The 17,263-nt window shown below is 46.1% G+C and overlaps 1 protein-coding gene across 1 annotated transcript in view; it reads left to right on the forward strand.

The window, feature by feature from the left end:
• Positions 1–16,860, forward strand: part of LOC144762319 (epoxide hydrolase 1-like) — a 279,008-nt gene extending 262,148 nt beyond the window's left edge. The window contains exon 9 of the mRNA XM_078647473.1: positions 15,448–16,860. Within this exon, the coding sequence (XP_078503599.1) occupies positions 15,448–15,649 (202 nt within the window). The 3' untranslated portion in view covers positions 15,650–16,860. The remainder of the gene's footprint in view (positions 1–15,447) is intronic.
• The last annotated feature ends 403 nt before the right edge of the window (positions 16,861–17,263 follow it).

Here is a 17,263-nt window from a genome sequence, read left to right on the forward strand (position 1 = left end):
GGGTTCGGACGTGAATTGTTGCGCTCCGGTTCAACACGGTTTCTCGGGTTCCACTCGGTGTGCAATCCACTACCCTCGACGGTATTGTTTCTCAAGCACATTTCCTACTCTCGGCGTATCGTTTCGAGTCCAAAACCTTTTATCAGAAGACTCGTTGAGGGCTGTCAGGCCTACCCGAGTCGGGCTCCATAGCAGTAGATTAAAAGGACTCCATTTAAATGATGTCCTTGGTGTCGCGCTAAGTTTCCGCGCACCGACTTGCACGAAGTGTGCAACCTCTGTCTGTCTCCGGAACATGACGAGAAGGACTGTGACGCATGCCGATCGTTTCGATCAAAGAAGACTGTGCATGACCTTCGGGCTCGACGTCACGAAATGCATCAGCAAAGCGGCTCCACAGTGGATCTTTTCGGAGAAGATTCTGATCAAGAAGAGTCCAACGCTCCGGAAGCTGAAGCAGAAGTGGATAAAGAATACATCTCTGTGCCTGAAGCCGACTCCAATGTCGAAGACCAAATCACACCAGGTCAACATACTGTGAGTACAGAGAATTCTTTCCCCTACCACTTACTCCACAAAAAGGCTCGGGTCCCTCCTCTGTCCTCGGGCCACGGTCAGCACTGACAAAAAGTTTCGAGCACCCCAACTTCAGGCTGGGCGCCGAAACACAAAGAAAAGACTTTGGGCTCATGCTCGAGTCGGCCCCATACCGGCACAGAACAGAAAACGTTGGCGCCGAAATCAAAGCGTGCCCATATACATCTTTCATCTCTATCCATGATTGAATCCTCGGACCCAAAACTTTAAACGCCGAAAAGGGCAACTAAAGAAACAACTCTCTTTAAAGAACTTCAGTTCAAAGCTCCATCTTTGGATCTGAAACCAAAAGAGCTGGAAATGAATCCAGAAACTGGACATATCATGGCCAAACTACCTGAAAAAAGGAAAATGAAACTTCCGGAGTATTACCACATACCTCTGAAAAAGAAAAATGTGGACACTAACCCTTCCCCACCATACATTCTATCTCCTCCACTCATTGATCAAAACTTGCTTATTTCACCTACAAACTCACCACCATCACCATCTCCTGACCCACAGGATGAGGGGGGTGAGGACGATGATCAGGGTAGTCCAGCAAACCCTCACCCATGGGAAAATTATGGTAATGACAACAACACTGATAATGATCCGGATCTATATCCGTCTAAACCCTCTCCACCTTATGACATCATAGGTTACATTGAGCTTCTTAACAGGGCTGCTCACTATCACGGGGTGGAATTATATAAAGAAAACTTAGAAGAGGGTTTTCTATTGGAAACCCTTAGTACCACTCAAAGAGCCAGTCATACATTACCTTTGTTAAAGGGTATGCTTAAACATGCATACAAGATTTTTAAAGACCCTGTAAGGGCAAGAATTATCACACCTAGGGATCAGTCACGTGGTCAACTGAAAGATGTAGTGTGGGTGGACGGCCGCACCCATCACTCTCTGTGGTGGTGGAATCCACAAAACTTGTCCAAGGGGCGGCCATTTATCAACCCGATTCCATAGACGATCCTAACAGCAGACGCATCGCTAACAGGTTGGGGAGCACATCTCCAGACTCGCTGCTGCATATCAATCACCTAAAAGTGCTTGGAATTTTCCTGGCACTGAAAGCTTTTCAGACCCACCGCCATGGGAAAGCTGTCTTAATTCATACAGACATGACAGCAATGTATTATGTACAAAAACTGGGGGGGGGGACACACTCTCTCCAACTGTCACGTCTGGCACAGACTATTTGGAGGTGGGCCATTCCTCAAAAGATCTATCTCATTGTAGATCACCTACCAGCGTTTTATATATTTAATTGTTATTAATTGTTACACTTCTCGACTCACCGGGTCCCTGGCTGATTCCACAAAGCCTCACAAAGCCCCAAAGCAAGATACCATCTGCTTCCCCGGTCCGCCCCGGCGTTTTCCGATTGAGCGGATGAAAGCGGACACACCCCCTGCCTGACCTGCCTGACTTCCGGTAGCAAGCCAAAACGACGGGACAATTTTCGTGCCCGGCCAGCTACTTAAACACATTCTGGGCCCGATGCACAGCGGACACGTGCAGCGGGCACGCCTCCGGCGCGGCAAAGGCAAGCCCGTCTGCGCCCAGGCTGTGCTAATCGCTAGGAATACTGCCCAAATCTCCCCAGTTTGACTTACACTCTATCAACTTTAAAGAGCATCAACACAAAGGGGAATTGTGGATGTCAAATCCCACCAGAGAAATTAATGTGGACTCTTACTTGCCACAAATGTAGACTAGAGCTCACCATCTTAGACACAGGCATTCACACCAAAAGGAAGATAGCCACACCCTCCAACAAGGCACAATTAAAAGGTGGGCTAATCAATGCCCGCTCACTATGCAAGCACGCCCAGGACATTAAGGAAATAATTACAGAACAACAACTTGACCTGCTCTTCATCACAGAAACCTGGTTAAAGGACTGGTGCAAACCTGATATGCAGCAGCACTTCCCCTCCAGCTACACAATTAGTAGGAAAGACAGAAGTGACTCCAGAGGAGGGGGGATGGCCATTATTTCACGTGACATTTTACGCCTCACAAACTTTGAAAGGGCACAATTAAGGGAGCAGAAAGCATTGGCTTCTGCCTTACAATAAATGCCTCCCTTGCCTTTTCAGGAGCCTTGGTCTACCGCCCACTCGGCCACAGTATCGCCTTTCTAGACTCGCTAGGAGAAACCTTAAGCCATCTATTATTAAGATATGCCACTTTTATCCTCCTAGGGGACTTTAATCTCCACCTGGAATGCAGTAATGAGCCAGAGTTGATAATTTCCTTGAAACAATACAATCTCTTGGACTACACTAACTAGTAGATGCCCGACACAGAAAGCAGGCCACACATTGGATGGTATCTGATCCAACTTCTCCTTGCGATCTGTAGACACCCCTAGCCCACAGATATGGTCAGACCATGAATGTATACCCTTTGTTATTAAGAGTCCAACCACTAACTGCCCGGGCAAACAAGTTACACCTGTACAACCAAGATGTAAGTGGTCGCAATTAGCCAGCAATCCTAAACTGGCGACCACCGCCCAGGCTTGAGTCCCGGCCCTAACTGGTAAAACACTAGAAGACTCACGACTCTTCCATAGCTGGATGACTACCATAAGTGACAAACTAATCCCACTAGAATTACACAATAAGAAAATAAAACCTAAAACTCATAAAACCCCTGGTTTACGCTCGCCCTATCTCAGCTACATCTCCAATGCAAACAGGAACGTAAGTGGAGAAGAGCATACGCGGTAATAGAGCAAAAAGCCTTAAAAATGTGCAGGAAACACTATCACTCCCAAATCAAATTAGCAACAAAACATTTTATTCCGAAAAAATTCTTGAGGCCAAACAAGATTAAAAAAAAATGTCTCTATCAAAAAATCCTTCACCGATCCCAAGGCACTACAGAAAGAAATCCCGCCCTCCCAGAGCTTATGCGACCAGATCTCGCTCTTCTTTGAGGAAAAAATCCTCAATATCCAAAAGGAATTTCCTATGCCTCACGGACATAGCCTGATCGCTGCCCGGAGACTAACCCAGCCGGCACCAGCCATTCACTCCAAACCTTTAAATCAGCCTCACTAGAGCAAACTCAAGCCGCTATTGCTGCCTGTAAATCAGGCTCTCCTCTAGATGCATGTCCCCCAATGATACTACACCAAATTATGGATATTATTAACCCAGTAGTCAACCTATTAGTCAATTCCTCACTAAGCTCTGGCATAGTCCCTGACGAATGGAATCTTGCCACAGTAAAACCACTGGGAGAAAAAAAAACATTGACTCGTCTAATCTCTCCAATCTCCGCCCAATATCGCTTCTTCCTATAATGGGGAAAAATACGGAAAGATTATTCCACCAAGAACTAACAAAGTTTTTAGAAGCCACCATGGTACTTCACCCCCGGCAGTCCTGCTTCCGTCCCAAGCAATCCACAGAATCTGCCCTCCTGGAAATATCTGATACTCCCAAAATCATAGCGAACAAAGGCAGAAAGGCAGTACTGATTTTGCTCGACCTGTTTGCCATTTTTGATACCATCTCACATTGTATTCTCCTTGCACGGCTTAAATCCATTGGCATCTCCAACACGTTTTGGCATGGATTGAGTCCTTCCTCACCAATCGCAGCCAAGCAGTGTCCCTCGGAACGTTCCTCTCCACCGAACGTCTCATTAAAACCAGAGTGCCACAGGGTTCATCCCTCAGCCCGCTGTTTTAAGTTCCTTGATAACTTCATTTGGGATAGAAGTAACATCCTACGCAGACGACACACAACTAATCCTATCCCTGGACAAAGATTCTACTGATGCGGAACTCAATTTTAAACTCTGCGTAGCCAAGGTCATTCACTGGATGAGGAACAACCACCTCAGGTGTAACACCGACAAAACTGAGATTCTATTAATGGGAAAAGACAATCCCTTCCAGTCAATTGTTTGGTGACCCGAGCGTAAGACGCCACCACCTACCACTGTTAAAGTGGCAAAAAACCTAGGAGTACAGTTCAACCCTGATCTCTCCTTTTGACCTCTCGCACTGACTGTGGCAGGGACCTGCTTCAGCCTCATCAAGTCATTGAGAAGATTATTTGACTTCATCCCCCTAATGGCCAGGAAAACAGTAGCAGTGGCTCTGATTCTATTGTGCCTGGATTACTGCAATAGCCTTCTAGCAGGAGCCAACAAACATACGCTGAAAAGACTACAGGTGGTACAGCATGCTACAGCACGTTTAGTCCTTAAACTACCGCAAAGGTCCTCAGCATTTGCAGCACTTAAAACCCTCCATTGGCTCCCACTGCACAAGAGAATCCTATTTAAGATCCTCTTAATCACTTTCAGAGCCACACAAAACCTTGGCCCAACGTATCTCTCAGCCAGATTCACGCCTTACACCACATCCAGAACTTTGAGATAATCATCAGCAAACCTCCTCAACCTCCCAACTTCAAGTACAATACAAAGGGTGGTAAAACAGTAACCGCATTAGGAACTAAAGCCTGGAACCTTTTGCCAATGCACCTGAGGATGTTAAAAACCGAGACATATTTCAGGAAGGCACTGAAAACCTGGGTCTTTGTAGCTCCCGACGAACTCTGCCTATCTCTGATTTAGAATCCCCGCGGCTTTTACCTCATCCCCGCATCCACATAGCTTCAGGATGCTCCATATGGAGTGACAATCTGCGCTCTACAAATGCAAAAATCAAATCAGGAGAAAGCAATCAAATAGTAGACCTGCTCAGCAGGCAAAAGCAGCAGATCCATGTGTGGGAAATTCATCCTCAAGTTCTCCTTCCGTTCTTCCAAGTATGGGGGTTTCCGGAAATAGATCTGTTTGCGACTCACCTCAATGCAAAATGCCCAGGCATCGCCACCAGGTATCTACATCCACAATTCAAAGGCAATGCCCTATGGATGAACTGGTCAGGGAGGTTTGCTTACGCTTTTCCGCCTCTCCCAATCCTTCCAAGAGTGATTCAGAGGCTCAGACAAGCATCCCTGACTCTGATCCTGGTTGCTTCTACATGGGCTTGGCAGCCATGGTTCACAACCCTGCTAGAACTGTCTGTAGTACCACATTAAAAAATACACCTCACACCCAGTCTCCTCACTCAGAACCATGGAGATAAACGGCATCCCAATCCTAAGGAGCTCAATCTAGCGATCTGGCTCCTGAAGTCTTAGAGTTTGGTTATCTAAACCTCCCACCAGATTGTATGAACATCATTAAAGAGGCCAGGAGACCTACCACGAGGGCTTGCAATGCAGCCAAATGGAAACGATTTGTAATATATTGCAAAAACAACCACATTAACCCACTTGATGCTTCAGCACAAAACATCATGTTACTTACTCCATTTCCAACGCTCAAATTTAGCGTATGAATTTACATCTAGCTGCCATTCCTGCGTATTTGCAGAACAGACAGCATCTATCTCATTTTAGAGTCCCCGTGATTAAAGCATTCATGCAAGGACTAAATAGTGATTCCACCAAGACTCCCAACAGCACCAGCGTGGAACCTAAATATTGTCCTTAACAGGTTAATGGGTCCACCATTTGAACCTTTGCACAAATGTGAGTTGCAATTTATCACATGGAAAGTTGCTTTCCTTGTAGCCATTACATCACTGAGGAGAGTTGGTGAGCCACAGGATTTTTCAATAGAAGAACAATTTTTTCGCTAACACAATGACAAAGTGGTTCTTCGAACCAATCCAAAATTTCTACCAAAGGTAGTTTCTGTCTTTCATTTGAACCAATCTGAGGAGTTGCCCGCATTCTTCCCGCAACAAGATTCAGTGGCAGAAAGAGCTCTTCACACACTAGACGTTAAAAGAGTATTACATTACTATATTGAAAGGACATACTATTTTGCAAAACAAAGCAACTATGTATTGCTTTTGCACTACCACATAGAGGCAATGCCATTTCAAAATCTGGCATTGCAAGATGGATAGTAAAATGTATCCAGATTTGTTATACTAAAGCAAAAAGGACGTTACCTGCACCCCCTAGGGCTCATTCCACACGCAAATTGGGGGCTACTATGGCTTTTTAGGCAACATTCCCACTGCAGATATCTGCAAAGCTGCAACATGGTCTACTCCACACACATTTACTAAACACTAGTGTATGGATGTGTTAGCCAGACAACAGGCTAATGTAGGCCAAGCAGTACTCAAAACATTATTTCAGACAACTGCAACAGCTACGGGTTAGCCACCACTATGGGATCAACTGCTGTATAGTCTATGCACAGCATGTGATCTACAGCTCACATGCCTTGAACGGAAAATGTTACTTACCAGTAGACATCTGTTCTTGGCATGTAGAGCTGTAGAGTCATATGCGCCCACCCACCTTCCCCGGGTAGCTATACATGTTGCAGTTACAATCTTTTAATTCAAAACGTATTACATATATACGCATGGTCATCTCTTTGTACACTCCTAACTCCATTCTCACCCTATGACGGCAAACAATCTAACAATGTTGTCGATGCCCATGCGCACGATCACAGGAAGGAGTCATCACCGGTCCCGTGCCTGGAAAGACTTCTTCAAAGAAAAACAAACTGCAAACATCCGGACCCAACACAAGATGGCGATCTATACACAGTATGTGACTCTACAGGTCTACATGCCATGAACAGCTGTCTACTGATAAGTAACAGTTTCCTTATCTTTAAAATTACACCAAAACTAAAATAAATCTAATGTATCCACTGTTTCGGCATCCTGCATGTCATGGAGTGAAATTCATCAATGCCATCGGCTCTTCTTTTCCTGTATTCCAGGATGGCTTTCGATAGTGTGGAATGGAACTACCTGTGGGAGGTGCTAGGACGCATGGGGTTTGGACTGAGGTTTATCGGTTGGGTAAAGTTGCTATACAAACAACCAGTGGCAAGGGTGCGGGTTCATTGAACGGTTTCCCGTGAGTGTCCTTTACAGAAGGGGACAAGGCATGGATGACCCCTGTCGCCTATATATTTTGCCCTGACCCTTGAGCCTTTGGCTGAATGGATCCGTCAAGACCCTTCTTGGTGTGGAAAAACTCGGAGATTTCTGGAGGAACCAGGCATATGTGACGTTTGTGGTCCTCCAACAAGAGTATGAAATGGGTCCTGGGGAATGGCTGCAATATGTGCAGCTGTGGGGGTGAGGACTTGGTGAAGGCCCGGGAAGATGGACTCCTGACAGATCCCCTGGAGGGTAAGCTAATTTCCTTAATATACAAAAAAATACTAAATAACGCCCGGACCACCTGGGGACTGCTAATATTAGCATGGAAAGGTGTTTCGTACTCTTCACGCCCAGCCCCTGATACTTGCTGCCCTGTATGGACCCACCTGTGATGACCCTGATTTCTTCGCACAAGTCTGGCACCACAGTTCTGCTCTCAGCCGTGCCGCGCTCCTCTGGGGGTGGGGATTTTAATATAACACATTCCTCTTCCCTTGATCGGTCCGGTCCACGCACCCTTCACCAGCACGCCACTGCCCTCCTCAACTCCATTCTCACTGATCACTCCTTTTATGACGCCTGGCATCACACTCGCCCCGACACGTGCAAGGGTACTTGTGTCGTTGGCTCTCGCGGCTGCTGGTCCCGCTTGGACCTCTGGAATACTACCCAGGACGCTTTAGCTTGGCTCACCTCCGTCGACCACATGGCGCGCACCCTCTCCGACCATGCTCCTGTTCGCTTATGCTTGCGCCTTCCACACTCCCCCTGCCGTGCTTTCTCTTGGCGGCTTCTCTCTAACGCTCTCCGTGACTCTGTATTCTGAGATGAAATACAGACCTGCAATCACAACCTACTTCGAGCTAAACAAGGGTTCTGTAGTTTCACCGTCCATGCTAGGGGAGAGTTTTAAAGTCATTATTCGTGGTGAGTGTATTTCGAAACAGTACGGCATCCTTCGATCCATCCGCGGCACTCTTGACAAATTGGAAAGGGAGATTAAGGATCTCGTTTCTTCTCATGCTCGGGACCCAACCCTGATAAGCTCGCCCAGATCCGGGGGAAACTGACTGATTTCGCTGATGAGGCCAATAGAGAACTCGCCTTTCTCAGCAGAGTGGCTTGGGTGCTCTGTTTCGGCGAGGGCGATCGCCCTGGTAAAACCCTTGGCTAACTTTCTTCTCCCGCCTCCTATATTAACGCCCTCAGCGACGGCGGTCCTGATCAAACAACCTCGCCCGAAGAAATCAAAGAACACTTTATTTCATTCTACACACACCTTTACATGGCCGGCTCGGTCCCTTCGCATGAGGTCCTTGGTCAAAACTTTGACACCCTCCAACTGTTGTGGCTAGGTAATCCCCACCGGGAGTTCCTTGACATGCCTTTCTCCAAAGAAGAGATACTAGCTGCAATTAGTGGTATGCTCGGCGATAAGGCTCCTGGCCTGGATGGCCTGCCGGCCTCCTTCTACAAGGCCTTTGCCCCTATTTTGGTTCCTCACCTAGCCACCATGTATAACGAGTCCTATGAGACAGGACAGCTCCCCCCATCGCTTTGCGAGGCCTTACTCACTTTGCTCTTAAACCCGGACAAATCACCTGAGTCGCGGGACTCTTATCGCCCCCTGTCACTTATAAACACGGATAACAAAATTTCTGCTAAACTGCTCGATTTGGTCCTTCACCCCCTCATGCCGCTCATTGCTGCCCGGATCAGTCCGGTTTTATCCCTGGCCGTGCCACCTCCCATCATCTTCGGACCATTTTCTCCGTTCTCCATCAAATAAACCATTCAACTATGCAACCGCCACATCTTTTACCAACCTCCAGGCACCAACGATTCCTTCACTGACCACCTCATGGAACTTATCACAGCAAAAAGCTCCTCCAACGCCAAAGAAATTTTTCTCGGAGATTTCAACCCACACTGGAGCGATCCCAAGGATCCTCATGTCAACGCCATTAAAGACCTCTTGGCCGACCAAGCCCTGACCCAAGCCTGTTCACTCCCAACCCATTCGAAAGGGGCCACTCTCGACTGGATCTTCTCGAAGGAGGCAACCGTCAGGCTTATCTTCATAGACCCCTGTGACTGGTCTGATCACCACACCATTGCCTTTCTTCTACCCGGCACCCACAAGATAAGGACGCCACAACCGGTGCTTCCCAAACGCTGGGTCAAAGACACCAAGAACCTGGACATCAAGGAACTTGAGGTCCGCTGCAAATCTGACCTCCCCCTAACCCCCCACATATCACATCGGTCAGTGACCTCAATGATCACTACTCTGCAACTATGTCTAACATTCTGGATAACCTAGCCCCTCTTAAACTAAAAAGAACTCAAGTCAAAGATTGAAACCCATGGTTCACTGGTTCCCTCAACAATGAGAGGAGATCCCTCCGACAAGCCGAAAGAACCTGGAGACAGCACCCCTCGGCCGCTCACCTAAAACCTCGCCGCCAGGCCAGAAATACATACAACAAGAACATCCTTAACTCAAAAAAATAGTTTTTCAGAGTGGAACTAGGTAATGCCCAGAACAAACCACGCAAACTCTTCGAGTTGGTCAAACACCAATCCAACAGATTGGCCAAAACATTGAAAGAAAACCCCAAGTCTCTCGTCACTTCCGATGAATTCTCCTCGTTTTTTGCTAACAAAATCAAAACCTTAGGTAATGAACTTAGTTCTGCCTCACTCCTGCTACCGAACCCTGACCTTCCGCCTTCTCCCCCCGTGCCTCCACAGGCCTCACCTAAGAATCAAGCACACTGGACCGACTTCCCACTCTGACGTTGACTCTGTTGCAAAAATCCTTTCCACCTTAAACCCGAACAACCATTTCAACGACCCGCTCCCCTCAAACTGTCTGGCGACCGCCGCCCAATCCATTATTCCTAGCTGGACTGCGATAATTAACGCCTCTCTCCGGCAGGGATCAATCTCTGACTCTCTGAAAGCGGGCCAAGTCCTTCCCATCTTAAAAAAGCCGTCGCTGGATCCAGCCTCCCCAGACAATTTCAGACCAATTTCCAACATTCCTCTCTTAGCTAAAGTGCTGGAGAAGTGTGTGCAACTGCAGCTAAGTCACCACATCAACAACTTCCACCTACTCGATGACTGCCAATCTGGCTTCCGACCTGGACACAGCACTGAAACCACTATGCTCCACATCGTCGATGATGCCCTACAAGCCCTTGACCAAGACAAAACCTGTCTCCTAATCCTCCTAAATCTATCCTCGGCCTTCGACACGGTCAACCACGTGATGCTACTGGAAGGCCTCAAACTTAGGCTGGGATTAGATGGCCCTGTCCTTGACTTGTTTAGATCCTTCCTCCAAAACCGGTCTCAAAGATTCCTAATCAATGGTAACCTGTCCTCTCACTCCTTGGGTCTCGGTTGGAGTCCCCCAAGGATCAACGTTATCCCACACCCTTTTCAACCTTTATTTAGAACCCCTTACCGAAGTCCTTCGCACCGCAAATATCTCCTACCATATGTACGCCGACGACAGATCTACAAAGAAATCTCATCTCTCAAGGAGATTCTCTCCCTGAATGAGGCCCTGAAGCTGACCGTCCAATGGCTCTCCTCCAACCAACTTAAACTCAATGCTAAGAAAACTGAGTTCCTTCTAATCTCCCCGCCAAAAAGCAACTCTGAGATCCAGGCATGGATCAAGGCCATCACAGCCTTAAATTGTCCCTCGACCATTGTGGACTCTGCCAAATCTCTGGGAATAACCTTGGATTACAACCTAAACATGCGAGACCACATTAACTCAATGGCCAAATCTGCTAGATTCCACCTGAGCTACCTATGGAAACTGAAACCCTTTCTTGACGCTCCCGACCTAAAACTTGCAGTCCAAGCACTAGTCATCTCTAAGCTGGAATATGGCTGCACCACCGTCTCTGGTCTATCCAAGATCTCCCTAGCACCCTTGAAAGCCTGCCTGAATGCAGCCGCCAGACTACTCACTGGCACTAGGAAATTTGATCACTCCTCATCTGAAAGCGTTGAACTGGCTTCCTCTCGAGACCAGAATTCAACTCAAGCTGACATGCATCACGCACAAGGCCCTACACTCAAACTCCCCTGCGTATCTTACACAGAAACTTGTGATATCCGGAGGTAGCAGAAACTCACGATCGGCCAATGCCCTCCTTCTCCAGCCTGCACGCTTTCGAAAAAAACCAAACTATAATCAAGCGTTCACTGGGGCTGCACAAAGAATATCGAACTCCTTCCCACCCGTCATTAGAAGAATCCCCTATCTGGCACACTTCAAAAAGGAGGCTAAATCCTTCCTCATGGGTAAATTCCTCGGCTAACCCCGTCCCACAACCACCTCAGATACTATTGTCATCCTCCTTCGACCTTGCCCCACCAAGAAACCTGGGGCCTGTTTCTCAGCAACTATAATATTGACTATCCTTGTAATTCCCATTCCTCTTGTAATCAGCACCCCCCCCTGCTGAATGTACAGTACACTCTTGTTTTATCATGCCTCTTGTATGACTCTTTGACTCTGTAAAGCGCTCTGATACCCTAACGGGTCAAGTTCGCGCTCTATAAAACACTAAAATAAATAAATAAATAAATAGATGCTACTAAAGCCTTCCTATTTTATCTCCTCCCCCGCTTGGGCTTCAGTTCGTTTTTTTACATAAAGTGCTGCTCCTTTATACCCTTCCCATCGCCCGTCTTCGGCTCACAGGCAAATCTCCTATCCCATCTCCATTGAGCGTGGCACACGGCAAGGGTGTCCATTGTCACCAATGCTTTTCAGCATCGCAATGGAGCCTCTTGCGGCTCGATTACGCCAGAATCACACCCAGAGAGGCATCAGCTTTGCGGCTCGTGCTCTACTTGTTTCTATGTACGAGGACAATGTCACCCTATACGTCCACAACCCTCAGGAGAACCTCAGCCCTCTGGTTCGTGAGGTGATGCGCTTTGGCGGCTACGCCGGCATCCAGGTGAACTGGAACAAGTCTGTGCTGTTTCCTCTCACCGATGCCACAATGCCCTTCGATCCATCCGGATTATACCTTTGTGTCGGCAACTGAGCCCACTAGGTATCTTAGGCTCTGGCAGAGTAGGGACATCGATGAACTCTGGAGAGCCAACTTCGGTCACGCGGTGGCATGTTTAGAGTCCAAGATTCCCCTCTGGATCCGATTGCCACTTTCTCTAGCCGGTCACATAGCTATTGCTAAGATGGTGGTGCTTCCGAAGTTTTTATATCTATTCGTCAATATCCCCATGCCCCTCATCGCTTTTTTACGTAAACTCCACTCTTGGGTGATCACTCTGATCTGGGCCGGTCGACAACTCAGGATTGCATATAATATTTTAACCCTTCCTATGTCGCGCGGTGGTCTTGGTGCCTTCGACTTCAAACTCTATGCCCTCAGCGCCCAGGCCAGCTTTCTTCACTTCTGGCTTCATCCCACTCTGTTTCAGCCCCACGTCGTGGTTGAGGCTGACCTGGCCGCCCCGTGGCCGCTCACTACCGCTTTTTTTGTCCCGGTAAGGCCTCCGCGCGCTGAATTCGATGCGGTTAAGACCCTGCGGCATGGGAGGGGCTCCGGAAAATTTCAGGTTCTGACATGCTCTCTGCGGCTGCGATGCCCATCGCTCAACAACCGGCTTTTCCTCTTCTTCAATCTTCAGTGATGGCGAAACACGCCACTCGTCTTGGGCTTTCCCCTGTGTCCGATCTCTACCCTGAGAACACATTACTGTTGACTCTGGCCCTGTGGACACTTTGCTTTATTATCAACTCCAGGTGGTCTGTAAGAAGCTTCACCCCTCGTTCCCCCGACCTCCTCCCTCGATGGCCACTCTCAAGCTTCTCTACACGTCCCCCTCCCAAAGAAATTGGTTACCAAAATCTACTCTTTCACACTGGGCTGCTTCTTCCATCTCCACTGGCAGAGCGCGCATGGGGCGGGAGGAGGACCTAGGTATCGAAATTTCCCATGCCGATTGGCTGTATTGCTGCACCCAGATTAAATGCCTCTCCCCTAACTATTGTCTGCGCCTTATCCGCTTTAAGTATCTACACAGGCTCTACCGGACCCCTGCACAACTGCACAAGATGGGACTCATTGCCAATTACAGATGCCTGCGCTGCGCCTGCGGCTGACTTCTCCCGCCTCGCCTGGCTATGTCCCAAGGTCTCCGCTTACTGGTGTGAGGTCTGCGCTGTAATTTCTGAGATCACCTCCTCTCTGGTCCAACCTGATCCTCTGCTTTGCCTCTTAGGCTTCGTCAAATTCTGTCCAGATGCCTCCCATAGACTGATTGCTATGCAACTCGTCCTCGCGTGGCGCAGGGTCTCCATGTGTTGGGTTTGCAGGCCTGCACCGAAGGTGGCCCTTTGGCTGAAGGATGCTTCCCGTTGCCAGACTCTCCTGTCCGAATTCTGGGACCTAATGCCTGCCAGATGCCACCCACTTGATATTTGGGGACCTCTTATCTCCTACCTCCTGAGTCACACTTCCCAGCACCCGGCGACCTCTCCCGAGCTCCCCGCCGGTGCTCCGCCTGCGGCGGCCGCCGGTGAAGGTCAATGAGTCTCTTCATTGCTCCCTCTTTCCCCCTGACTCTCAGTCTCTCCCCCTTTTCACACATGGTGCCTTTTATGATGATTCTGCCTCATTGTTTTGGTGTTTCCCCGACTTATTTCATTGATATTTTGTGGTTCATGTATGTGGTAGCCTTTGCTCTTTTATGTCATATCCCACTGCATATTATTTTGTCATGGTGCAATCCTGTAATTTTGCTGCGTCTAATCGTCAATAAAGTTTTTGGAAAATTAAACAAAAAAAACAAACTTTGGCATCATTTGAACAGATGTCATACTTATTAGATGTCACTAGAAGCCAATAGTTTTCCATTCCTTTTCTGACAGTGGTGCAGCTTGCATACCTCTATGCATCATTTCACTCTAAACGCATTTGCTTGGCTGTCTATGGGAGAATACATGTAGGTCTGCCATCTGTTTTGATTCAAGTGTGTATTATTGTGTTGTCGACACAGTGTTGGAAACAGGATGTCATAGAATATTCTGTGTACCTCACCAGAGCAAATTAGTTGAACAAAATGTGTGACTTGTTCTAATGTGGTCTTGGACAGACAGTCTAACACACTTTATCTGTTTTCACTCCTGAACAGGATTGTCCACTTAGTCTGAGTGCACAAAGAAAGGGAAAGTCCAATACAGCAAGGATGTTTGCAACTGACCCATGCATCAGGTCATCTATAGGAGATAGCAGAGGAACTCAATTTAGTGACATGGGTAAAAGTCCAGTTGAAAGCACCTTAAGATTGAGGAGTAGGTATGAGCAGGAAGTGGTTTTAGCATAAAGATTTTAATTATTTAATAAGGAAGCAAGTTATAGCATTTAAAGTCAAGATTTGCTTTGGGTGACAAGCACTTGCTTTGTGGAGTACATCACAGTGACTCACACTGTTCACAAGGAGGTAGTGAGGTTTTCAAAGGTAGACTATTATTGGGTGCATCATTCCTTACAAAACATGGAATGTATCCAGTACTGGAAGGAAATCGATTGTGTTTGTGAAGGGTTGGTCAGAAGTCTCTCTCTAATTGGCTAAGAGGGATGATAGGTCACTCTTCAGACTTGTTTGAATTGATGGCAGTTCTGTGGAAGAAGAATGGCTCAAACCTTGGTACGGAAAAGTGGACAGCTGAGGTGGACATTGGCAGTTGCCATGATGATATGCTCAGTCACAACTTCAGAGATGACCCAATTTTATTAATTCTAATGTGTCTTACTATCTAAATGTTAGTATACAAAATGTTGACCTCGCATGAAATGATTATTTATGTTTGTTTGCATATATTTTGCTTCCAGGGTTGGTATCTATGTCCCTACAGGACTGGCTGCATTTCCAAATGAGCTTGTGCACACTCCTCTACTCTGGGCAAAGGAGAGATACAAGAACATTGTCACCTACTCTGTCATGCCCCGTGGCGGGCACTTTGCTGCTTTCGAAGAACCGGAGCTCCTTGCCCGCGACATACGGCACTTCATCACTAAAGTGGAGAAAATGTGAGCGGTGCTCATGGAGTTAGAACCTGCACACCATAATGACATAGCTGTTTTCATTGATTTAAAAATACACTCGTAATAATGCCGTGGCACTGTAAAAGCAAAGTACTTGCCTAATGATTTCAATAACCAGTTGTTCCTTTTTCCAGACTTCTGTGACAATAATCATTATATTACTGTAAGTTCATGTTGTTTGGTTACTTTGATGCACTGCAACCACAGAGGATATCTGACTTTGGGTAGGAGTTCAAAGATTGGCATCAGTCACCGTATGCATCCCCTTGCACTGTCCTACTGGTATAATCATCCCTCACCTTTACTTGAACCTACAGCTCCCTTTGATTCAACACAGACCTAGTGCAAATATTCGGAATGAATTACACTTCAAAATGAATATCAATGAACTCTTTGCTCCATGGTGTCCAGGTACAACGTTATAAATATAACATAGATTGCGGGCTTACGACGTCTATTGTAGGTTATCACTGGCTCGTATTTTCTTCGTAATTCAAATTCTACCTTTAAACAAAGATAAATGATAGAGTTTTGTATCTTTTCTTGCTAAGTGAGAATTACATATAGTAATGTAATTGAAAATGTGATAGGGTAAGTTTATTTTGTTATTTGAATGAAAAATACCTTTCTAATTTAAGGTCTTTTTACACGTAATTTATAAATTGTTTTACAGCAAAATAACTGTATGATTATAATATATTTCGAAAGGAAAAAATGTTTAAAAATAGAGTTTGTTGCCAGTTATCTAATAATGTACTAAAATTAATGTTGTTGTGTATAATACGGATTACTCTTCTTGAATGTTAATGTATTGAAATCAATACTTGTGATGCTTTAAACCATTCATACATGATAAAGCATACTGTACAACTTCAAAGAAGAAACAATTTTGGATTCTGCCTACAGAAAGGGAACTAAGTGCAGGCAGGCAAGATTTGACAGCATCTCAAAATGGTGAGGGCAAAAAGACTTTGTTAGAGTCAATCCTTCTAGGATTTGAACTTGTTTCCAGAAACCACTGTGTGGTGTTGTTGTATTTTACTGGATCCAAATGATTTACTCTTTAGCCCAGTAGTTTTGTATATGATGAAACCCTATGTACAATGAGCTTTTCATCATGCATTAAACCTTACCAGCCAATAAGCTTATCATTCCTAGGTGAGCCTATCCAACACTGTGAATAAAGATGGTAGATGGAAAGAATTGGTGTATTGTTTCATTATCGGCTACATAACTCTATATAAAACAAAAGTGTAACTGATAGTATTAATATTTTTGTGCAATGAAAAATCCTAAGTGTTATATTATAACAATTATATTGACTCTAATAGATAAAGCAAAATTCATTGTTTCAGATGGGAACGTGAGTGAATATATGTTGTGACCGTATCTTGTTCAAGCATCCATTAAATAACTTGGTACATAGAAGTGATAATTTTGTAAAGCATCAGAGCAACTGATCTACATACTGATAAGTTAGATGGTTAGTCAATATAATTTGTTAAATTCTATTCAGTAATAACCATAAAAGAAATCATACATTAAAACAATATTAAATTCATTGGAAGATATTTATCACACAGTAATCTAACAGATATCATTA

This window comes from Lissotriton helveticus, chromosome 6 (genome assembly GCF_964261635.1).
Source record: "Lissotriton helveticus chromosome 6, aLisHel1.1, whole genome shotgun sequence".
In the NCBI taxonomy this organism is placed as follows: domain Eukaryota; kingdom Metazoa; phylum Chordata; class Amphibia; order Caudata; family Salamandridae; genus Lissotriton; species Lissotriton helveticus.